Below are 24,557 nucleotides of genomic sequence, written 5' to 3'. Positions count from 1 at the left end.
AAGCTCTCAGGGCAGGAGAAATTCTGGTGTTTCTCTGTAAGACCTGAGTCTGCTGAAGAGGACAGAGTCTACTTGCTGCCTCCCATAAGAGCCACTGACCCAGACCTGCAAGCTGGCCTGTTGACAGCCCAGTGTGTCCTAGCTGTGAAAAAAAAAACAAACAAACAAGTAAATAAGGAAAGAAACAGCTTCTTACCTCAGTCTGCCTAGAGGTCTGGAGTTGTGCTTGTGCACCAAGCTGGTGCGGGGTCTCTGTGCGTGCTTCCAGAGGAGGCCTAGGAATGGGCCACTGGATGACTAGGGTGTATGTATAAATATAAATCTTCCACTAGAGGAAGAAGTAGCGCAATTGTCATTTCATGTTACACATCGCATCTGAGATCGTGGCTCTCCTCTGGCACATCTGCCCTAAAATTAAGAGTAGGACAAGGCTTACTAAATTGCCTACTCTATTCCTAAACCAGAACAACACATTCGTTATGAGACAATCTTAAGGAACTCTTCTTGTCTATTTATAGGTCACTCTATTTTCAATCTTCTTCCACAATGTATAGAAAATTATGTTTCAATGTCTGATCCAAGAGAGTGCAGTATGGAAACCTGGGTAGTTGTGAGCAAGCTAAAGTGGAAGCTCTACAGCTGCAGAAACTCCCAGTCCTTCCCAAGTCAGCCCGCTCTGCTTAGGAACCTCAAAAATTCTGCTGACACCAATCTCAAAATCCATGCCTTGGTTTGTGGTCCTTCCACTGCTTTAGACTTTCACCCAGATTGTTCCCATCTCTCTAAAGTCGTGTGGTAGTTGGTCTATCAGATTGGTTTGCAACAGCCACTCAGTCCAGTAACTAGCTTCTGCAACTTGCACGCAAAGCCATTGCTCAGCAAAAAGGGGGTAATACACATTTTAAAATAGAAAATATTGTTTCCTGGTTCTCAGAGAAGTCGGTTTCCTCCTTTTCTTAAAATCATAGGCAAATCCTGTGGTCCTTAGAAGAGAAAAAACACTGCTGAAAGAGTTTTGAAACTCTTAATATATTGAGATATTATACCGAATACACTTGAAACCATAATATAATAAAGGTAGTATAATGGTAATGGTTATAAGTAAAAACTAGTATATTTGTTGTAACTGGCTAAGGACCACCTTAGGAAACGTCAATATGATTTTTTTTGCCTTGGGTAAGTATGAGTTTTGGTGGAGAAAAAATTCTAAGTTTTGGTGTAGAAGAAACAGAGAGGCCACTCACGTACACTCTCCAGAATAGTACATTTATCCTAGAGATGGAAGACCCACAGTCAAGTCTTTTGAGTTATGTCATTCAAAGGAAAAGATTTGAACATGGATGGCTCACAATCTGCAGCAAGCTTCCACACTAATAAGCAATAAACTTTTATATTTATTTAATTAACACCAAACAGAATGGCTCCAAGTAGACAGAAGATAGAGTGCTAAATGGACTTTTTTGGCCAGCAATTAGAAACCATTCCCCTTGGGTGTGGCTTTGCCAGTCAAAAGAGGACGTTGGACTGGCTCTCCTATATTTTTATTAATATTTTCCTGGGGCTCAGTTTGATTCTGCAGCAGACCCAAGACATATTCCAAAGTAAGATATTTTTGACCCTCCTAATGGGATTCTTCTTGTCTTTCCAGTATACGAGGCCTTATAGCAGTGTCAGCCATGACGCCTTCCTCCCTTCTTGTGAGAAACTCCCGGATCCAGACCACATGAATAGCCTGTATTAGTGTTACTCCCCACTGCTCCCCTTCTACTCCCCTTAATATGCCTGTTCTTTCATCTTAAGCTGAGCCGTACACAGGGTGGGGCAGCTTTTTAAATATTGATGGACTCCTCAGCACAAAAGATCCTGAACTTGGCCTTTGGACACTACTATGACAATACCAGAAGGAATAATCATAGAATCATAGAATCATAAGGTTGGAAGGGACCTCTGGAGATCATCTAGTCCAACCCCCTGCCAGACCAGGGTCACCTAGAGCAGGTTGCACAGGAACGCGTCCAGGCGGGTTTTGAATGTCTCCAGAGTTGGAGACTCCACCACCTCTCTGGGCAGCCTGTTCCAGTGCTCTGCCACCCTCAAAGGAAAGAAGTTCCTCCTCATGTTTAGGTGGAACTTCCTATGCTCAAGTTTGTGCCCATTACCTCTTGTCCTGTCCCCGGGCACCACTGAAAACAGCCTTTCCCCATCCTCCTGACACCCACCCTTTAAGTATTTATAAGTGTTGATAAGATCCCCCCTCAGCCGTCTTTTTTCCAGACTGAAGAGACCCAAATCCTTCAGCCTTTCTTCATAAGAGAGATGTTCCAGTCCCCTAATCATCTTGGTAGCTCTCTGCTGCACCCTCTCCAGCGGTTCCCTGTCCTTCTTGAACCGGGGAGCCCAGAACTGGACACAGTACTCCAGATGCGGCCTCACCAAGGCAGAGTAGAAGGGGAGGATGACCTCCCTCGACCTGCTGGCCACACTCTTCTTGATGCACCCCAGGATGCCATTGGCTGCCTTGGCCACAAGGGCACATTGCTGGCTCATGGCTATCCTGTTGTCCACCAGGACTCCCAGGTCTCTTTCAGCTGAGCTGCTCTCCAGCAGGTCAGCCCCCAACCTGTACTGGTGCATGGGGTTATTCCTCCCCAGGTGCAGCACCCTACACTTGCCCTTATTGAATTTCATAAGGTTCCTCTTTGCCCAGCTCTCCAGCCTGTCCAGGTCTCTCTGTATGGCAGCACAGCCTTCTGGTGTGTCATCCACCCCTCTCAGCTTTGTGTCATCAGCAAACTTGCTGAGGGTGCACTCTATCCCCTTAAATAATATTTTATCCAAGTCTGGGATGCGAAAGCAGGTTTTCTGAGTAGGGAGTGTGCTTTTCATGCTGTCATTTTTACCAGGGTTTGTTCCTCTTTGGTCTGTGGAATGTGATTTTAACAGATTTGTGCATTTTTATGAATATAATTAATTAGTTCTTTTTGAAAGCTTCACTCCTGCTATCACAACCACTTGCAAAACAAAATGTTTGAGATGCCTTTACTTTGTGGATAATATAATGCCAGTTTTGTATAAACAACAGGGTCACATAATGCTTCCTTTCTTGTGCAAATTATGCAAAAATCTGAACAGGACCAACAGAATTTATCCCTCGGACATTTACATTTTTAGAAGTCTGTATGGGCTGTATGAGTATTAGTGACAGCAGATTTTATCTGTAAACTTTATCATCCCCCTCTGGCCTGTCTGTCAAACTCCCATTTACATGAAGAAACCTGATACATGCATATTGACAGGGCAATGTAAATTTGCATTAGTCTTTTATTTCACAATTGTTTTTCCATTTAAAAAATTCTAATGTAATGAAAGGACTTCTTAACTTTTATGAGATGGTTATGTAATATGAAATTGATTTTTTTTTTCCAAGGGAAATTATATTGATTCAGAAGCTGTTAAAGGAGAGGTGCTAAAAGTTGGAAATAAAAGCTGCGAAAACCTCCTCCTGCAGTCGGAATCAATTCTGTGTACGGTTCCCAGCGATCTCCTGAAATCCAACAGCGAGCTAAATATAGAGGTGAGGCAACTACACCACACGTGAGATATTAATACCATTTTTATTATTATTCCCAATGTCACTATTGAGCATATAAACTTTAAATTTAAGCCTAAGCCTTTGTTTACAGAGATCTCTCTATCCCTGTTTGTTTGGGATGGAAATTCAAATAATATCGACTCTTTTAAAAGAATTATTATCAGCATCGTTGTTATTACCTGTTTGTACAGAGGCTTTATGGAGCTTTAGGCACAAAGCAGGACCTCGGCTAAGCACAGAAATAAAATCATAGTTATTAATCCAAGCACAAGAGGAAACACATGGGGAAGAATGGGAAGCTGTGATGGAGTAGGTTTACTTTGGCGTTCACAAGTCCTTTTTTCAGCAAAAAATTCTGCTGCAGTCAAGAGGATCAGGTCCTTTCTGAAAGAATTTTTTTGTCTGCTTTTTGTAATTTCATTTCACTTCTTTTTGTAAGATGCAGACACTTAGGACAAATGTTTGAGTTCTAAAATTATTGTTCTAAAGGTGGTCTCACTAGAGTCATTCAAAGCCCTACTGCAAATTTAAATTGTAGAAAGTTTTGACCTACTGATTCATAGAATAAGGCAGAAATCTTTCAGCATCTTTGTATTTTTTAAAAAAACATAAAAAAGGAAAATCACAGTGGAAGGGGATTACCCTTAAACTATGAAATTTGATGATCATGGACGCTGATTCACTGAAAACAGTGGAAACTTTGCCAGTCATGTAAATGTGACTACGATCAAACACTATGTAAGCTCTTTGGAGCAGAGACCCTCTATTTTTAGTGTGTCTTCATGGCATTCATCTCACTAGGATCCTGGGCCGTGAACGGTATTCCTATGTGCTACCGCAGTCTAAGTAAATAGTAATAACTAATGTGCTTTACTAATACAGTAAATATTAATTTAGTTTAATATTAATTTACTTTGAAAACTGCAAATTAAATTTCTTGGATGTATCAGGCAAACTGTAAAATTACACTCAGCTCTTCTTTTTGGCAAATCTGTTTCCCAGTCCAGTAAATGCCTAGTTTCATAGAATACTTGTGCATATGTTGCATTCTGTACCTGTTCATATTTTTACATATGCAACCAGGACTGGCACTACATTTAGTCAGCTCTACTATGGGATATTTCCTTAACCTCTAAGAAACAGATATGCATGACATATATTTCCTACGTAGAAAAGAACACAACATAAAGGGGTTAAATAAGGTTTCTGCTTGTTTACTGGCAAGGAGCCTCAGAAATTGCAGTCTGCCCAGCGAAGAAGAAAATTTGCTCTTTTGACGGGCAAATCCATCATTACAGTACCCAGAGGAATGAATTCCAGGGGAGGAAGAGAAAAGATGGCCAAATGCATTCCAACTGACTGAGCTAGTGCTGTGTGACCTAAACCAGTTTTTTCCTTGTTAGCTGCTTGGTGTTTGGTTGTTGATTTTTGGGATTGTGTTTTTGTTTTGTTTTGTTTCTTTAAACTGTTGACAAGCTAGAAGCTGGCAAGGGACAGGCTCACGTGACCTTGGGAACTAAAAAGCAGGCACACTGTCAACAGAGAGTTTGATGTTACAGCATATTTACACCAGAAGGTCACATATTAAAGACATTTGGGCTAGTTTTTTTAACATAGGTCTCAGCCCATATATCCATAGGCCTATACATTTCCCTGCACCATTTGAGTAAAAGCATAAATTTAGCATTTTGAATAAACATCTGGTAGCAGTGTGACCCTGTTATCCAGAGTGCGTGTGTGAGTGCGTGCCATGTGTATGGTGTAGCACATACATAGCTGTGTCACTACCAGAGCTCTTGAAGGCATGTAATGCATCATAAAAATGGAGATCTGCTTTCGCATACACCAATATAATAAATTTCTCCATTCCCAGTATCTTATCGCAGTACAGCATCAAGATTTAAATCAATCGAGACTTAATACATAGGGGACATATCAGCTCATACTTTAGCAGTAATAATCTACTTCTTTCTTGTCTTTTGAAATCATGCTATTTTTTTTTCTTTTTTTTTTTTTCAGTGGAAACAGGAAGTTTTGTCAACAGTTATCGGAAAAGTGCTAATCCGGCAAGATCAGAATTTCACTGGGCTAATTGCTGGAGTTGTTTCAACATCAGTTTTAATTTTGATCTTTTTGGGTTTTTTCCTCTGGAGAAGGAAGAAGAAACAAATTAAAGGTCCATCATAGTCAATTCCATCAAATGATTCCATAATTGTACCTTAGATTTTAAAAACTGACATCAGTTTATGCTTTGCTTAACTGCCATGCAATGTCCTGTTATAACCTGTCAGCAGACGTTTCACAACCAAGTCCAATGTTTACTTGCATTTCAGCCCTTGGCTCTTGCCTGAGCTGGGTGAAGGGCCACACTATGCCTGAAGGAGAATGATTTTGGAGAAACTCTGAGCTATTAAGAAAAATTAGAAACTTCTCTTCCCCAATCAGCCTTGGAATAGGGGATGAGTAAATGACATGCATGGAATCACGAGTACTTGAGCTTCATCCAGTTGCCTTGTAGTCCTCCAGGCTGTGCCTAGGTTGTGCAAGACAGAGCGCTGCAGTGTTCTGGTTCACCCAAATCAAGAACTTGGTCAGAGTGTGCCTCCTCTCTGGCCGCCGTGTCTGGTTTCCTTCCAGTGGGAACCACTGCACTACGCAAGGGGGAAGGAAGAGGGGAGCTAGTATATAAGCAGGTCTTGTTCTGACACGGTATCACAGTCAGATCATGAAGCTGGCCTCAGAGGCTTCAAAGCTTTCTTGGAACTTCCACTGTGTCCAAGAGCAGCACTTTAACACAAGTTACAGCAATTCTTGTGCTGTTCAAGTAGCTGAAGCTCAGGTTCGGCGCATGTCTGCCTCAGCAACAACCTGACCCTATTCACGGCAGAGCAGAACATCTTAACCTTAAATAAATAGCTAAATGAATGCTGGCATGCAGTAAACATGAGGGTTTTCCAATATTTCTTTCTCCTCCCGCTTCAGATCTGGGAAGCGACCTAGTGCGCTATGACGGCAGAGTGCACACTCCCCACCTGGACAGGCTGGTGAGCGCAAGGAGTGTAAGTCCAACGACAGAAATGGTTTCAAGCGAATCTGTAGACTACAGATCAACTTTTCTAGAAGGTACGCCTCTATTATGAATCTATACGGATGATACCATTTTATACTTCTTGCTTTTCATGTCTTCAGATTATAGCTGGTTTGACCAATATCTTAATTTCACTTTTCCATCTGGTTTGTCTGTGTCCCCATTGTTCAGGACTTCCATGTGTTCACAGGTTTGATATTTGAATTGAGATTCTCAGATGCTTCCCAAGATTAATATGCAAATGATTTTTATTTTCACTCAGGTTGGAGGAGTATATAAAACACTATTAGTAAAAAATCACTGAAAGTATACTCCACAAGTTGGTGGTTATCGTGATTTTGAGTTATCATGGGGTTCATCACACCATGCGCAAATCCACTCTGAAAAACTGATTTCAAGGATAGCTTCAAGTGGCTGTAGGTTTAGTATGTCTCAGTGACTTCATGCAGTCATTATAAAGCTCTGTCAGCCCAATATGCAATACGAAGTTTTGTAAACTGATATTCTTTGGTCTGTTCATGCATTTCCTGTAAAATGGTGTGTTGTACGATGCAGAAATGTTCATTTTTAAAATTACACTAAGGGGACATGAAAACTGACAGATCGAGTGGAGGTCCGTGCGTGCTGGGATGCCAGGCTCAGAAAACACCCTGTTCACTTTCAGGGCTGTGGGCAGGAGGGAAGAATAATCCTACGCTGAATACATTTTTGTGCCTTATAACACCATTCTCCAGAAGAGCACTCTGCTGCACTTATCATACCACTTCTGGCTGAACGTGTCCTTTAAGACATGTGTAACCCATGTTCTGTGATTACCATTGAAGAGCCTTTAAGTATTAGGAGTTACCATATTATGATATTTGAGGTATCACTGGTATTTTTTAGTCTTGGTATAGACATAGTCTTGTACTATTTCAGATGCTGCCATATACAACTCAATAGAAATCACTCCAAATCCTTATTCTACCTTAGTAATCCCCAATTGCAGAGCTGTTGGAGGGCCAGACCCGTTCCCAGCTTCCTTAATGATTCTTTAATTGCTGCCACCAGCTCTCACAGGAAGTTTCTTGATTGAAAGATTCCCAAAGGAAAAGGAAAGCCTGTGCCAGTGGTTAGAAGGGAAAGTGGTACACGAGACAAACTGTGCAAAGATCCTTGGTGGAAGGTAAATCTGTAGTGGTCCTGGGGCCACTGTGCGCTGGCAAAGCACAGCAGAGAGCGCACCAAAGGAGGAGGTGTGTTCTCTTACTGTTCCTGTAGGAATGTTCGATTACCGCCAAAGAACAAAATGACAGGAGCAGTAGAAAACATGCAGGTTTACATATAGCAGCTGTAAAAATTATTTTGCAACCATGGCTAGAGTATTTTACTGTGATTATTAGATAGATATTTGCCCTTGTTAACACAAACGTGGCTTTGTAAATGGAAGAGTTAGTATTTTTGCTTCTAGATACAGCAGCACGCAGTTTTTCTTGGCACATAGAGTGATAACAGCACTGTATGAAAACTTCCCAGGTTTTATACATGAACATATAAAGCATGTCTGTGCAACACCTTTTACTCTTTGTGATAAAATACCTGATAATTTCTTTTGTTAAATTTATTCCCTTTTTTTTTTTTTAACCTTGGGCTAAATTCTGCTCATTCATTCCACTCGAATCATTCCAGACTGAAATTGGTGTAAATGAAACTAAATGCCTTGATTCTATTACATCAAATACTAGAAAATATTCTTTTAAACAACAGCAATTTAAAATACCTGAACAACATGCTGTTGACAAAAATAATTTTCTCAAATCATGGCTTGACTGAACCATTTTAATTTCTGCTATTTTAAATCAGCTGGCTCATGTTATTTTCATGAGTAGCACCAACTGTATTATCTTCAGCAGTTACAGGATATGAATCACCTCTAGGCATTTCCCTGGTTGAATATTTACCATTGGATAAATATAGCTAGTCACCAGCAGTTTGGAAACCTTCATGAAATGTAAAGTTCCCTACCAAATTAGAACATGACAATAATAAAAGGTTGCATGTTTTTAATTGTTCACTACTTCCTCCTTCCATATCACTGTCGTTTTTCCATTTTACTCTTGTTACTCCCAATTACTAGAAATGCTATAACCTACGCTTGGCAAGATATGACAAGGCTTCATTCCATCCACTCAGAAAAGTGGAAGTTTTGCCATTTCCTTTCATAAAAGTAGAGCTGATACGAGCATAAATTTTTAGTGATACAGTTTTCCTGGAGTTTGGCAGATTAGCAATGCATATTTTCATTTTCCCCTTGTGACCAAAACTTCTGCAAAGCCAAGCCACTTCCAAACTGATAAATTCAAACCCTTGCTCACCAATGAAAGCAAACTCTTCATTTTCCAAGGTGGAGTCTGAAAGGATTATAACAGTTTTTGTTCATCTTGCAGATCAGTTTCCAAGTATGTCTCAGAATGGATCGTGCAGACCTGCCCAGTATCCTCACTCCGACCTCTCCCCAATTCTGTCCAGTGGAGACTCAGATTTAGCCAGTCCACTTCTCCAAACTAATGTCCACATAGACATCAGTGCCTTAAACCCTGACCTGGTCAAAGAAGTGCAGCATGTGGTTATTGGTGCTGACAGCCTGATTGTGCACTTCAGTGAAGTAATAGGAAGAGGTGGGTACTGCGATTCTTACCTTCACATTGCTGTTCTTTTTGCGCAGCCATTCATTACAAACCACTCTGAATAAGGTGTCTACATGGAGGCTTTTCAAGCTCATTGCCTCTTACAGCACTGCTATCCCATGCACCAAATCAAGGGGAGAACTAAGGAGCTCTCCTTTGAAGTCGGATGAAGGGTTGTGCATTCGATCAGTTGGAGAAGATACCAGAGGGAGGAAGGAGTCTGCCAATTAATGGGACTCCTTTGAACTCCAAGACTTGCTGGTTCCCCCTCAGCTGCCTCACTCTCACCCTTTTCCAGGCTACAGAAAAGCTCAGCCAGGGCTTCTAATCTGTGAGGCTGCGGTGCTGCAGAATATTGCTCGAGCCTGAGGCACATGCCCAAACAACAGAGGATGCTGAGGTGGGGGCACCGGAGACCTTAAACTCAGAGCCTGAGAGCTGGCAGGATTGCTGCGTGACACAGAAAATTCCTGCAGTCACTACTGCGTTCAGTAAAAGTCCCCATGGGCCAAGTGAAACACTCACACCCCTTTTGCCTCCGCAAGTTTCCCCCAGCTCTGAGGAATTTGCTGTTTGTTTCCTCCTGCCAATGGCTCTCCGTTCCCCATCATTCCTCTCTCATCCCAGCTGCAGGAATGAGTAGCTCCTGATTCACTTCCCCTTATTTTTGTCCCTCATACAGCAAATGCCTTATTTTTCTGAATTTCTCCCATCACTCCTATTCCTCTACATCTCCATAAGCAGGTTCCCTCCTTCTTTCATAGCCCAAGCCAGTATTTCTGTTAGGGGCATTTATTAAACTCTCTACTATCGATTACCTATTAGTAACCCAAGCAGAAACTGGCTTTTCAGTTCTTCTGCGGATCATGCAGGAGAGGTCTCTTTTTGAGTATCAGAATACTGATAAAAATTTGGCTTTAAATGATGTTCCTAATGCCTCTTCTGCAGGAAAATAGTCACAAATCAAACAGTCAGTGTGTTTCCCTTCCATGTATTGCACTTCATCATCCCCAAAGCAAGGGTGGGCCTTTTTCTTTTCTTTCTTGTTTCAGAAAAGGCCAAGTAATTTCCCATTTTTTAAATGTTGAAAAATACCGGGAATGACACCGATATAATTAACCATTTTTTAATTTTCTCCTTCATAACTAGAAATAGGCCAAACCCAAAAATATTTCAGACACACCCAATCCAAGCTTTAGGATTTGTGCCGAGGCTCCAAAAAATCTGTGGTCTGGTGGGATTTTAGTTGCTTTTATAAAACAAACTTTGTATTAATTTTACCCCCAGCCAAAATCAAAGCCAACTGGGCTCTGACCGGTGCTTATGACTGGAACCTAGTAGAATTAATCAGATAGTATTGCTCCCTGAAGAACTCACACTTGACAAAAAAAATATTTTGCTTTCTAACTGCAAATATTATTTTAAAAGTGCCCAGTAAATAGTACATCTGTGAAGGAAAGGCACCATTACATGTACATCATTTGATCTGGATAAATTAACGCACATGCCTGGAGCTCAAAGTCCTCTGTGTGTCCCAAACAGGTTGAGTTGACTTCTCATAGTAGGTTTTCCCACTCTGCTGACTACCCCATTTGCTTGACAGAAAAACACAGCATCAGGAAGGATTTCCGTGTCCCTGGCAGTTTATTTCACTGCTTCGACCATTAGCAAGAAGACAAATTTCGCTTGTCATGTTTTAGTGATATTTTGCACTAGGAACTAGGCCGTAGCAGAGACCACAGACTGCCGCCTAGGGATGTGGTCAGTCTGTGATTGGTAGAGCGACTCCCAAACCTTTCATGGCCAACATAACACTCAGCATTTTCCATGGAATAGCAAGACCTGAGAGACTAAGCCCACAGTGACCCTCCTTATGCAACTTTCCACTGAAGAGGCATCAAAGCTGTACAGTCCAGTGAACCATTCAGCATGGGCTCGCAGATCACTTGAGAACCACCGATCCAGTGGTCACGTCAGCTCCCTGCTCTCTTGTGCCTTCCAGTGCCCTCCTTTTACATATATCAAACAGGAGAGCATGGTGGGAATGGGCTGAGATGGGTTTTGTGTGCACAGTCATTACAAGAACATGAAGCAGTTGTGGCGCCAGCCTTGTCTTTAGTTATACTCTCCATCTAGGTCAAGAAATATCAATTATGCTGCAAATAGAGTTTTCATTTTATGTAATGATGGTTTTATGTAATGGTGGTTTTATGTGTTAGTTATGAAGTTTACATTACAATTGTTGGGAATTGGACAGAAACAGAGTGTGATCACTTTCTTAAAGCATAATTGCTACCCAGTGGAAAATACCAGAAAGCTAATTTTACTTATTAAAGCTAATCTTGCTCTTTTTTCACACAGGACATTTTGGGTGTGTGTACCATGGGACACTGCTGGATAATGATGGCAGGAAAATTCATTGCGCTGTGAAGTCACTGAATAGTGAGTTACATGTTTAATAGTGAGAAACTACCATAATTCCAAAGATTACCTAGGTGAACTAATTAATTACAGTGAAGTGTGCTTTCACAAGATTTTTAGTTGCAGCTGGATCAGATTTATCTCTGGAGCAATTCCAAAAATGAGGGAAAGGCAATGTCATTTTTTATTCTACTGACTACTGAATATTTGGGTTTGGAAGTTAAATTGCTAGAGAGCAGGCAAGGCTGCTGGAAAAACAGGAAGAGACTATAACATTTATTAAAGGCTTTACTCAGGTGTTGTTATTCAATTCTAAATAATTCATAATAAGAAAATGAGAAACGGAATGAAAATCACCAACAAGCTGTATTTGGTCATTGTAAGAAAACCGATGCACATAACCTAGTTGTAATGAGAGAGGTGGGGAGCACGTTTGTCGCTTTTCATTATCACTTTGTTATGCAATGACATGCTGTACAGAAATGAACTGTAGTTTGTTTGGTTTTTTTTTAATTAATTCATTTTATTACTGCATTTCTCAGGGATTACAGACCTGGAAGAAGTAGCTCAGTTTCTGAAAGAAGGAATAATCATGAAAGATTTCACTCATCCCAATGTTCTGTCACTGCTGGGAATCTGTTTGCCCAATGAAGGATCCCCCTTAGTCGTTCTTCCATACATGAAACACGGAGATCTTCGAAACTTCATTAGGAATGAAACTCATGTAAGTACATGGCGAGGTCTACCAAACGGTAATGCAAGTCTAGCCACGCCCTGCTCCAACACCACAGGTTATAAGCTCTGATAATTACGTTACGTCTATAACTTGCCGCTGTTACTACACCTTAACCTTTAGCGCTTGCCTAGGCTGGCACTGAGCCCGACCACAGCGCTGCCACTCCTGCCCTTCCCCCTCAAATTCCTCTCCAGGATGTTTCCCAGAAATTATCAGCAATAAGTATTTCTCATTTCCCATCCATAAGCCTCTTTATAAACAAATGTGTTTATGAGATGTAAGTCAAGGGGCCCAACCATCTGCTGGTCTAAACTGGCATATCTCTGTTGACTTCGGCACAGCTGTGCCAGTCATCACCATCTGCTCCTCCAGCTCCTAGGTAAGGGATCCTCATGTCCAGCTAGAGACGCAGTCCCATTGTTAACCAATATTTTTTCTTCTTATGTTAAGAGACAAAACCAGCAATTGTTATACAAACTATGAGTACGCTCTTACCAGAGATTTTCCCTGTTTTCACTGAAAGACCGTAGATTTCTCAAACATGCCTCACTGCTTTCTCTCAAGTATGAGACCACAGGTCTCGCCTCGGGTAGTATAAGCCCACTTTATGCTGTAGTATTTCACCCATTTCTCACTGCTAGGACAATATAAAGCGACTTCTAAGCTAATGGGATTTCACCCCTGCCTCTATGGCAACCAACAATTGCCAGTAAAATTTATTTAAAAAAAAGCACCTTGACAAATTGTTGCGGGAGTTAAGCTTTCTGAGGTAGGGATCTCTTCCCTTTTTAGCTTGTTTTATTCTACATGCACCAGGGACCTTGTTTATGAATAGTGCCGTGGTCCTTCCTGAAATAAGTAGAACAATGCCACAGTTGGAACAGGATTGTTCCACAGGAGAATATGATATCGAGCAATGTCAACAACACAAAAATCTGCGGGACCTTACTATTACATAACAAGTCATGCTGTTGGGTAAAAGAATTACAGGTTATCATTATTTCTGTATTTAACATTTACAATAAGGTCTAACCCATGCACTGCAGACCAGCAGAAAGAGTTACCAATCTTTGTAGAAAATCTTCCTCTGGTAACTGCTAAGGTCTCATTTGCCTTTTCCATGGCACCTTACTGACGACAGCTTGTGCTTATTTTGCCCCATATGGGACTCTCTCCTTTCTTGGTCATTTCCTGCTGATGAGCTCCAAGTTCATAGTTAGCACTTTCTACAGAGTTACATGCTATTACTCTCAGTTCACAAATGTGAATTTTGTGTATCAGCTGCGATGGCAAGGTTTCAGCACACTGTTCCATGTCCCAGCCCAGGTCATGCTGCTTATGCTGCAAACTCCACTCTTCTGGAGTCTGTCAGTTTTTTGATTTCTTAACGCGCGTTTCCTCCCTGGAGGTAAGAACTTGACTTAAACTTATGCCAGTTCTACTACAAGCACCAGCCTGTCTTGATCATTCTGGTGGCGAGATAGGTGTGTCAAAAACTGAGAGTCACAGCAAAAAACAGTCTGCTCCTTGGGCTTCTGCATTCATTGTATCACAAATGTTTGTTTTTTACAGAACCCAACAGTAAAAGATTTAATTGGATTTGGCCTTCAGGTCGCAAAAGGGATGAAATACCTTGCAAGCAAAAAGTTTGTCCATAGAGACTTGGCAGCAAGAAACTGTATGTAAGTACAAACGTCACATTCCAGCCACGTTATCACACTCTTCTGTGTAAGACTGAAATGAGATAAATGAAAGTTTCCAGGATTTTGCTATTTTAGTCAAAATAGGGTGTTTTTTTCATTGTTCCATAATTATACTGGTGTTTGTCTTGCATACTGATGAGCTGCTATTCAGCTTGCTAAGGGCTCACTTCTTACACATAAGCTTTTTTTGAGTGTGGGAAATATGAATAGCTGAGGTGAAAGTGTAGTCTCTCAAAATCATTGGTTAGAGAGTATAAAAGGCATCTCCTAAGGGAAGTTAAACTGCCGTTGTCTCAACTTGCTGTGCTTCCACCCAGCCTCTTCAAAATCAGCACGTCTCTGCTGCCGCACCTAGCAGGAGGGAGAGGAACCCAGGGGAACTTTGTGAGAAAAACAGGAACACAAAGAAACACCAGTGAGGCCTCTTAACAGTAATCTTTCATTATATGAGTATGAGCTTACTTTGGCTCAATTGCGCACACAAATTAACATTAAAAAAATCAGAGCATGGAAAGAATCTTACTAGTGTCTGAGTAGCCAGACAGTTCAGTTTTACACAGAGACTTAACTGATATGGGAGTTGCTGATACTATTATGCTGATTCATCACCTATGTTGCGAATTAATGAGGTACAGGATTAAACGTTAGAGTTTATTTTTAGCATGTCATAAGCTGGAACTCTGGCTGCAAAAATGTTATTCACCTGTGACTTCTTGTTCTTTTTCAAAGGGTGCACACTCCTGCAGCTGAACAGCCTCTGAAAAAGAACATTTTCTTGCAGCTGCTGTTTTTTAAGGGGGGAAAAAAGCCACAATCAACATGATTTTCAGGCTTCCTAAGAAAGAAGGAATTGGGTTACTGGATAGAAATTCTGGTTCATCTCATCAAAGTCCAAATAGTGGCAACAAGACATTCCCCTGGCCTACTGTCTCCCCCGTAGGTGAGGAGGGAACAGGTATTGGGATGTCTCACATTGCCAGACAAAAGGCTGCTTTTGTACTTCTATACGGCTCAGCACTTCAGAGCCTGGAGAGCCACTGCCACCTGAGAGGATGTAGGGTTGAAGAGCCACATTGCCCAGTGGCCATGTGCAATCCAGCACTCAGAAGCACAGCCCTTGCCACAATGGTGATGCCCATTAGAAAGGAAGCCAGGATGCAAATACAGTCCCCATGGACTCTTGACTCTATTCCAGCATCCTGGAAGAGGTGCGGGAATCTGCTGTGGCATAAACTGTCCACTGCTGACCCATCAAAGTTCTCTTCCTACTCCCTTCCTTGGTATTGGTTTAGTTATTACATCAGTCAACACAGCAGATGGTTGTGTGCCATTCAGAGGGACTTCAACAGACCAGACAATTGTCCAGGCAGAAAGCTCATAAATTCAGGACAGGGAAATGCCACCACGTGTAGAAGCTGAGAGACGGGATCGTTTAGCCTGGAGAAGGCTCAGGGGGATCTTATCCATGTGTATAAATACCTGATATGGTGGAGTAAAGAAGATGAAGCCAGATTATTAGCGGGGCCCAGGGACAGGCCAAGAGGCAGTGGGCACAAATTGGAATAGAGAAAATTGCATTTAAACACAGGAAGAAACACTTTTATTGTGAGGATGACTGAACACTGCCACAGGTTGCCCAGAGAGGTTGTAGAGTCTCCATCCTTGGAGATACTCAAAACCCAACTGGTCATGGTCCTGGGCAACCTGCAGCAGCCGACCCTGCTTTGAGCGGGGGAGGTAGTGGTGAAATAGATGAACTTTTGGATGAACTAGATGAACTCTGTCCATTTTCTGACAATGATACCACTTTATCAGGACAAGCACCAAGCTTAGGAGGAGCAAAGCTAGGGAGATCTTCTGGTATGGCTGAGCTGTAACCCCAGCAGAACTTTCTTTATACCATCATTCTTTCCCAGCACAGACACCAAGCGCACCCTTAGTTACAGAACTACATTGTTATATACGGGCAGTCACAGAGATAATGATGGGTCCTTCCTTATCCAAATTGAGAGTGAATAGGAAAGGTGATGCCTTGACTTGGAAATAAAAATGGGAGGTTCCTCAGGATATGGAAGAAGAAACAACAGTGGAAGAAATGATGTAGCACTAAATCAGGATGTATTAGCAAAGATCTTTTCATACAGAGCAATTGTTTTAAAAGAACTGTAATTCAAATTATATTATCAAAACAATATCAGTAATTTCCTGAGTTCATTCACTGTGTTAAATGGGTGTCAAGTATACTTTGCTGCACTTTTTCTTTCATTGTTACATTACTTAATAGATCCAAGATAAAGTACTGCCTTCCAAAATCATGGTCTCAAAAATGCAAGATGCTCATTATACTCCACCATCACTGTAAATCGCAGCTGCTCAGTTGCAGATAATACTTTTTGTCATTTCTCTAGGTTGGATGAAAAATTCACTGTCAAGGTTGCTGATTTTGGTCTTGCTAGAGATGTCTATGATAAAGAATACTACAGTGTGCACAACAAAACAGGAGCTAAACTGCCAGTGAAATGGATGGCTTTAGAAAGTTTACAAACTCAGAAGTTCACAACAAAGTCAGATGTGGTAATGTACAAACATATTTGTATCACCTATTAATTTATCTTACACTGCTTGAGGCATCCCTCTAGTATTTAATGAATGGACTAACTCCAAACCAAAACTTATATTTGAATCTAACTTTAGTTCGCATAAGAATAAGAGACTGTTAATACATCCCAAAAGGGTATTTGTCCCAATCACAAAGCAACAAGATGTTGACCTGATTATCTCTTACTGGTCAGGAAAGAGTTAGGAGTTTAATCCCGCTCCAAGGGAAACTAAGGACATTGCGAGAAGCCAAGTTGGAGCTGAACCCTGCTATAGGCGGGGCTCTGGAAAGCTTGACAAAACAGGTTAACTTTGACACTCGTAAAATTTAATAGTTCTCAAAAAGACTTCATTTGCTTTATAAACACTTACTGCCTGCCTACAGCAATCGCAAGTATTACCTGGCTATTTATGAAGAAGAAATTATAAGATGAAGTCATTAGCTGGCTGGATCACTTTGTATTTTAGCTCTCCTTTCAATCCAGATTCAAATTAGCCTGTGATGCATAGAATTTTCACCACGTATATTCTCTTCAGTATGTATTTACACAGGGTTAGTCAGCTCATGTAAATTGGCAGAGCTCCATTAACCTCAAAAGAGGTCTGCCAATTTATACCAGCTAAGTAGCAGGCCTATAGGCTTTTATTTTCTTTCATTTACTTAACTGAGTTTCTCCGGCTCTAATTTAAGTGGCTCCTCAAGTCCCTACAGCATTTATTAGCCCACTTAAAAGAAAGCTGAATGCAGTAAAATAACTTTTCAAAGGGAAAATCCATGCAGTTGAATGCTTAAATCTGTCAAACCATCTTCTAAAACTGGAATGTAAAGCCCTCCAACCCTATCACTTATTATTTATTTCTTTGTTTTCGTAGTGGTCCTTTGGTGTGTTGTTATGGGAACTTATGACAAGAGGGGCACCACCTTATCCTGATGTAAATTCTTTTGATATCACTGTTTACTTATTACAAGGAAGAAGGCTGCTACAACCTGAATACTGCCCCGACCCACTGTAAGTAAACAGTTTGCAAAGCCTTCTGCAAATGCTGCTAATTCTGATATTATAGTGAGACTGGGGGAGGAAAGTGGGTGGGTTTTTTTTTCCTTTCTACGTGATTTCATAATTGAACACTTCTTCTATTTGAATGGCAGGTATGAAGTCATGCTGAAGTGCTGGCATCCAAAACCCGAGATGCGTCCAGCATTTTCTGAACTTGTTTCCAAAATATCAACGATCTTCTCCACTTTTATTGGGGAACACTACGTTCATGTCAATGCTACTTATGTCAACGTGAAGTGCGTTGCTCCCTATCCTTCTCTTTTATCATCACAAGACAACACAGACATGGATGTTGACACATGACGGGTATGTCTGAAAGAGAGGAAAATCCATTCTTAGTTGTATGAACAAAAAGCGAAACATTTTGTCCACTAGTTTTTACTGCTCGGTCTTTGTGAGAACACTGTTGCACATGTTTATGTTGTTGCCCAAGTTGCACTAGTACAAGGACGTGATACCATGTTGTTTAAGGCTATGGGATTCTATAAACCATCACAGTAATTTCCGAGTATTTGGACAACTGCATCAATTTACCAAATGGAAACGTTGTGTGCTACCATCCAGAGCTAGTTCCCACTAGCTCTCATTAATGTGTGCTCAGACCCAAGAACAAAGATCCATCATTAATGCCATGAAGGAGAAAGAATACCAATCAGGACGGCTGGAAGGACTGTTACTGTTGCATGTACTTTAGGATAATGAGCAGTGCAGAAATGGCTTTCACACAAAAGGCTAAGACAAACAATGAGAGTTACAAGAGTTTAAAATGTATTTTCCTCCTGCACAGTCCAAACTTTGGATTTTTGCACTACATCAACCAGGTTTCTTAGAACATAGACAGCTAAGAGAGCCAGCCTCATGGTAAATGTCTTAACAGAAATCAACATCAAAAAGCGGTGTGCGGTAAAGTATGTCAGCCTTGCCAGTCCTCTGGTGTTGTCAGACGGTACATAAAATGAAGGGAAAATCATCTAGCTTAAAGCATTTCTAGTGTCAACTTTACTCCAGCATTCAACCACTTCTCTGAGTAACAAAGCCTGTATCGGCAGATCTCTTGCTGAAAAATGCAAAGCCTCCATTTCTTTCAATAAAGAATTAACCACTCTCTGAGACTGAAAACTCGAAGGCATCCATATTAAATGCCAGGCTAATCCCTGGGATGTAGGGACGCATTATTCTAGAGAGGAAGAGGAGACAGGCAGGCTGGCAGCCTTACGGAGCTGCTGTCTGGTGAGTCACACAGCGAGTAGCTGAAGCTCTGCCACCTACCCTTGGGTGGAGCGGCTGCCAAAGGTGAGTAAAGAGCAGAGGCGTTGCACCAGCCCTGACCTAAAAGACTGTGCCGTAGCAGGAATGTTGACAACTTCTTCGTGCCAGCCCTGAAGAGCTGAGAAGACCCATCAAAAGAAGAAACAGCTTTAGGCCCCCCCCCAAACCTCTTCTTGGATCGCACAGCCCAGTGAGTTATGATACCTACTTTTATTTCTAAATTATGACCAGAGAAACAATTTTGAAAAGAGATAGTAAATAAAACTTGCATTCATTAGGGAAGAGTACTATAGCTTTAGGGCAAGCATCACATGTCATTTCTGTTCCTGTGGAATTCTGTGCATACTACTGTATAGCTTGTTTAGTATAGGATAGAACTGGGTTTGTTGGTGTAAACACATAAAGTATTCTATTTTTATATTAAAAAAAAAAAGTTTATTTTTAATGACATTTACAAAGTTTGGTTAGGCCACAAAATACTGCACTGTGAACATTTCAGAAAATGTATGTCAACGTACATGATTCATAAATTGTAGCAACCTTAAAAAAAATACTGTGTAAATATTAAAAAGGAAAAGAACTGACTGTAAACACACTCCACCCTGAGTAAAATATCTCCGTTGCTGCAAGCCAACCATTTTAAGATCTTCAAAGAGAGGTAGTGCAGATAAAGAACCGATATAAGGGAGATATATTGTTCTTGGGAGACAGTGTTATAACTGAAAGATTTATAATGAGGGCAGAGCGTGTAGGCAAACTACGAGCAGATAATATTGTATTGTGTTTCATCACCACTTTCATTTCAGAAACGAACTTTCATGTCTGCTGAGAGCAATACTAATTGTAGATTGCTCAAGGACAAAAGGCTTTGCTGCAGGCAAAAAAAAAATCATCTCGATGGTTGTTAAAACAGCTAAGGAAGTTTATGACACATAGATTTGGAGAAGATACTCCAAACTTGTACATACATGCTTGAGGAACGCTGCAATGTGAAACAGAGGACATTTTTACTATTTATGAACTTTGGCTTAATAAAGTTAATGTTGTGTCTGGGACACCTGTAAGAATACGTGATTCTGGTAAGGATTTGATGTTAGTAAGTTCACATATCTGCAAAAGAGCTGAATGGTACTTATGTTTATAGTTGTTGTTATGACCTAATAAACATGTTATTAAAATGAATTATTGTAATACTTTACGTTCCGAGTGCTGTAATTACTGTTAACATTTGACTGCTAAGCTGATAAAAGTCTCTATGCTTTTTCTGATTAACATGGGAAAAGCAGCCTGCGGGACTGTGCAAGGAAACAACTCCGAAACATAAAAATATGGAGAGCGCCCCCGTAAATCAAACACGCGGTTCATCAGCCTCCCACCCATTAACAGATGCCCCGGAGAAAAGTGCAGAATATTCTGTCGTGAACAGCCATGGCACAGCCCATTTGGTTAGAAAGTCTCTTCCCCAACCACAGGCCGCGCCCCCGCAGAGCCTTAAAGTTCGTCATGCGTTTAGTGTCGGGGGAGACATCTGAAGCTCGGAATTGAGGCATCATAAAGAGTAGCTGCTTGGCCCAACAAGGATGCCAGCGCCTGCGTTCGGCATCCAAGCTCCCTGATCAGTCACGAGCCACGAGAAACTTCAGGCACCTGAAGCCATGTCCCTCATGGTCATCCATCAGGTGTTTCATCTCTGCAAGGTGCTTAGTATCTGTGACACCTGGAGAGAGAAGGCATTGCGGTCCCCAGGGGTTTTCCAGGGGGACAGGAGCCAGCCCCACTCTTCTCCCACCCGTGTCCTCCCAGTTACGCTAGATGCCTCCCACTGAATTCAAAGTTCACTTCTGTGAAGTGCGTTTTAAACAGGTCCCCACAAACACTGCAACACACGCTGTGCCTCTCATAAGCCAGACGACACTACAAGCTCGTTTCTCCATCAGCTTACCTCAGGGGGACCTTTTATACTTAGCTCAGAAATATTTTAATGCACAAAGTCTCAGCTGATTAAAACCAGCATTTATATGCTCCTGTAATTTCAAAATATCAAGCAAACCAACATCAAAACACGTTTTCTCCAGACACACTTACTTTTTAATAGAAAACGTATATGCTCAGTTTCAACTCAAAGCGTATTTTGGGGAAAAAAGGCATTGCAAATAGGCAGCTAAGGATGAAAACATTCTTCTGTTGCGTGACAAGCCCAACGTAGCTAAACGGTCTGATATTTTTTAATTCTAATTATTTACACCTAATTTATTCTCCAATACATTTTCCGGATTTCCCTGAAAAGTCAGTCAAAAAATCTCCAAGGTTTTCCTGCAGTCCGCTGTTGATAACAGGGTCTTCAATCTCAACCAGCGTCATACACAGCCAAATGATGGCCTGAACGTAAATACCGCATTTGTAACACATTCCTCTCGTTACTTCGCATGATTTCTGAGGGATGCTTTATATTGCATTTTTGAAAGGGTCAACGGAATCACAAGCTTCCCATGCTCCGTGGTGTTTCATCCTGGTAACTTTGTTTACAGCAGGTACCCACTGCAGCAGATCTTCAGCTGACTGAGGCTGGCAGCCCTTCCCCAGCAGGAACATTAACACGGGACGTGGCCCGTCATCAAAAAGTTGTGTAACAGATACCCTACACAAGAGCCAAGAGATTAAAAAAATAGGGAGGAATATCCTCACCCCACGGAAACTTGCCTGTTGATTTCACACAAACTTTTTTTTTTTTTTAAGCGCACTATTAACCGTTTCAAATAATTTGCCTATAGTAAGGAAGATTTTTAATACATCCAACAACATTAAAGGTCTTTAAAAGGCAAGGAAAACAGCATGCTCTACCATTGGGCTGCTAAGGCTTTGCATATTGCTGATCTTCTGTCTCGTGTTAAATTCAATCAGGAGGAATGGACTTAAATGCCTGATATAACTAAACAAAGAGGAAAAGTACATTGCAATTTTCGTTACAGTGGCAGAAGGAGTACGGGTGAGAACTGCAAACCGGCATCAAAATAATTTTAAGCCTAAAAATGAAATTCTCCCTTCCGAAATTTCATTTCCGGAATTCACCCGTGACACCGCATCACAGGAAAAGGCCATAGGAGATAAATGAAATACAAATCCTAAGGGGATTTTTACTCACTAAACAAAACACCTATTCCTCAGAAATTTCAATTTCCATTATTTTTAACAAATAGGTCATGAACTGAGTATTCCGAGCATTGAAGAAAGACACAGGAAATCTTAGGATTTTGCCAGACCGATTAGTAAAAACATTTACAAGAAATTGTGATCTCAGAGGCAGCAGGGAGAATTCAGAGCAACGTGATTGACTCAGCAGACACCAGTCCAGCGGAGATCAGCCTCTCGCCCTGGCACTGGAGCTGCGTGCTCCCACATTAAACCTGAACTCGCCTTTCGAAATCCCCATCCACCTGCTAACGCTCAAGGTCTCATCACTTCCAACGAGGATGCCAGCAGGCTCTTTTTCTGAGGAAGGTCAAGCACTTGTAGGCACTCCATGACCTCCTGGGGGACAGAGAGAAATGGTTTCTGTTTCGTACGGAAAACGCTGCTTCCCTGGCTGGGGTTATTAACTTTGGTGCTTCCCTTTCCAGCGCCGGCAGCCTCCTCACCACACACCGTGCCTGGGGAGAGACCCTCAGCCGAGGGTGAGTCCCTGACGGGGTCAGCCCAGGGAGACCCTCCCAGCTGAAGGGCAATCAGGTGCCATCCAGCCGAATCAGGCTTAAACGGGAGACTCTGACACGCACACCACGCTGGGCTTTTAGTTTTTCAGTTGCTAATTTGAGGTTGGAGGGAGGAGGAGAGGCACTGTTCAGATTTCTTTTCCCCCTGCTGTCACCTCACCCCTTCTTCCCTGGGTCCGGAGTTGGCACAGGAAGCCTTGGGGCAGAAGAGTGACCCTCTGGGTCTGCAGCCTTACGGGGTTCCCGAATTCAACAAAGGAGCACAGTTGTAATTAGGGATTTCAGTGAATATAGCCAGAAACCGTAGGTCAGGTTTGATAGGATTTTGTTTGTACAATATAAGGTAGAATGCCAAAGAGTGATTTATTTAATCTGGTTTCCACGTGCTTTTCTCTCTCAGTAGTGAGTGCTCTGCCACAGCCTGGTGCCGTTAGGGGGTTCACTGGTATCTGCCGAACCAGAGAGGTGGTGGAGCCTCCTTTCCTGGAGACATTCAAAACCCGCCTGGATGCGTTCCTGTCCAGCCTGCTCTCAGGGATCCTGCTTTGGGGGTTGGACTGGATGATCTCTGAAGATCCTTTCCAACCCCTACAATTCTGTGATTTTGTGAGCGTCTTCTCACATCCATTACAACAGTTTAACAGAGGAGACATCCTCGCTCGGGCCTCAGAGGCCCTGTGCGTTTCTACAAACTCTTATGTGTTAACACTTGCCAGAGTTCTAATTACCAAGCACACGTTGAGCCCCTCTCTGGTACAAATGACAGCTGAATGTCCTCCTTTAGGATGTGAAAAGCGCTATTGCCAAGAACTTTAGGGTGCGTGACCAAACATGGACACCTCAGCTGTCATGAGGTTGCAGCTCACTGGGGCAGTTGGCATGCTTTGCAAGTGCAACAAAGCTGAACATAAACGCTAAAAATACAGTCTGAGTTTTAATTAGGAAGGAAAAAAAGGCCTTTCAGACAAGTGGTATATTCTCTATCTTTTGTGCAGCTCAGAAAAAAATGAAGGCAATTTAAGAAAGACAGTGGAGCTGCAGCCTGTTGGAGCTCATGGGGCAGAATTCACACAAACACGTGCGATGATGTGACAACCCCTATACCCTGGTCCGCAAGTGGGACATAACAAGGAGTGAGTCACATCCAACTCCAATTGTATGCTAATGGTTTTCTTAAGAAAAGCTTTTTCTTAGAAGAGGCTACTGCTACAGGAAGAACAATCACCTTCAGAAGTGAAAAACACTCTCCCCATGTAACTTTTGCATGAAAGGCTGAGAGGCCTGGGTCTGTTTAGCCTGGAGAAGAAAAGACCAAGAGGAGATCTCACCAATGCTTATCAATATCTAAAGGGCGGGTGTCAGGAGGATGGGGCCAGACTCTTCTCAGTGGCGCCCAGTGACAGGACAAGGGGCAACGGGCACGATCTGGAAAACAGAAAGTTCCACCTCAACATGAGAAGGAACTTCTTTCCTTTGAGGGTGGCAGAGCACTGGAACAGGCTGCCCAGAGAGGTGATGGAGTCGCCGTCTCTGGAGACATTCAAAACCCTCCTAAGCGCATTCCTGTCCAACCTGCTCTATGTGACCCTGCTTTGGCAGGGGGTTGGACTAGATGGTCTCCGAAGGTCCCTTCCAACCCCTATCATTCTGTGATTCTGTGATTTTGCAGAGAAATATCATTATCTGAAAAGTTTCTTCATTCATTTTCAGTTACTG

At 41.9% G+C, this 24,557-nt stretch overlaps 1 protein-coding gene across 1 annotated transcript in view; it reads left to right on the top strand.

The window, feature by feature from the left end:
• Nucleotides 1–20,291, top strand: part of MET (MET proto-oncogene, receptor tyrosine kinase) — a 99,826-nt gene extending 79,535 nt beyond the window's left edge. The window contains exons 13-22 of the mRNA XM_074602759.1: nt 3,428–3,574; nt 5,612–5,768; nt 6,575–6,715; nt 9,107–9,337; nt 11,708–11,788; nt 12,310–12,491; nt 14,076–14,185; nt 16,615–16,780; nt 17,678–17,814; nt 17,955–20,291. Of these exons, the coding sequence (XP_074458860.1) occupies nt 3,428–3,574; nt 5,612–5,768; nt 6,575–6,715; nt 9,107–9,337; nt 11,708–11,788; nt 12,310–12,491; nt 14,076–14,185; nt 16,615–16,780; nt 17,678–17,814; nt 17,955–18,165 (1,563 nt within the window). The 3' untranslated portion in view covers nt 18,166–20,291. The remainder of the gene's footprint in view (nt 1–3,427; nt 3,575–5,611; nt 5,769–6,574; nt 6,716–9,106; nt 9,338–11,707; nt 11,789–12,309; nt 12,492–14,075; nt 14,186–16,614; nt 16,781–17,677; nt 17,815–17,954) is intronic.
• The last annotated feature ends 4,266 nt before the right edge of the window (nt 20,292–24,557 follow it).

The sequence above is a fragment of the Larus michahellis genome, chromosome 1, assembly GCF_964199755.1.
Source record: "Larus michahellis chromosome 1, bLarMic1.1, whole genome shotgun sequence".
NCBI lineage: Eukaryota > Metazoa > Chordata > Aves > Charadriiformes > Laridae > Larus > Larus michahellis.
Note: the sequence above shows the minus strand (reverse complement) of the source record. Positions and strands in the feature narration are given on the sequence as shown.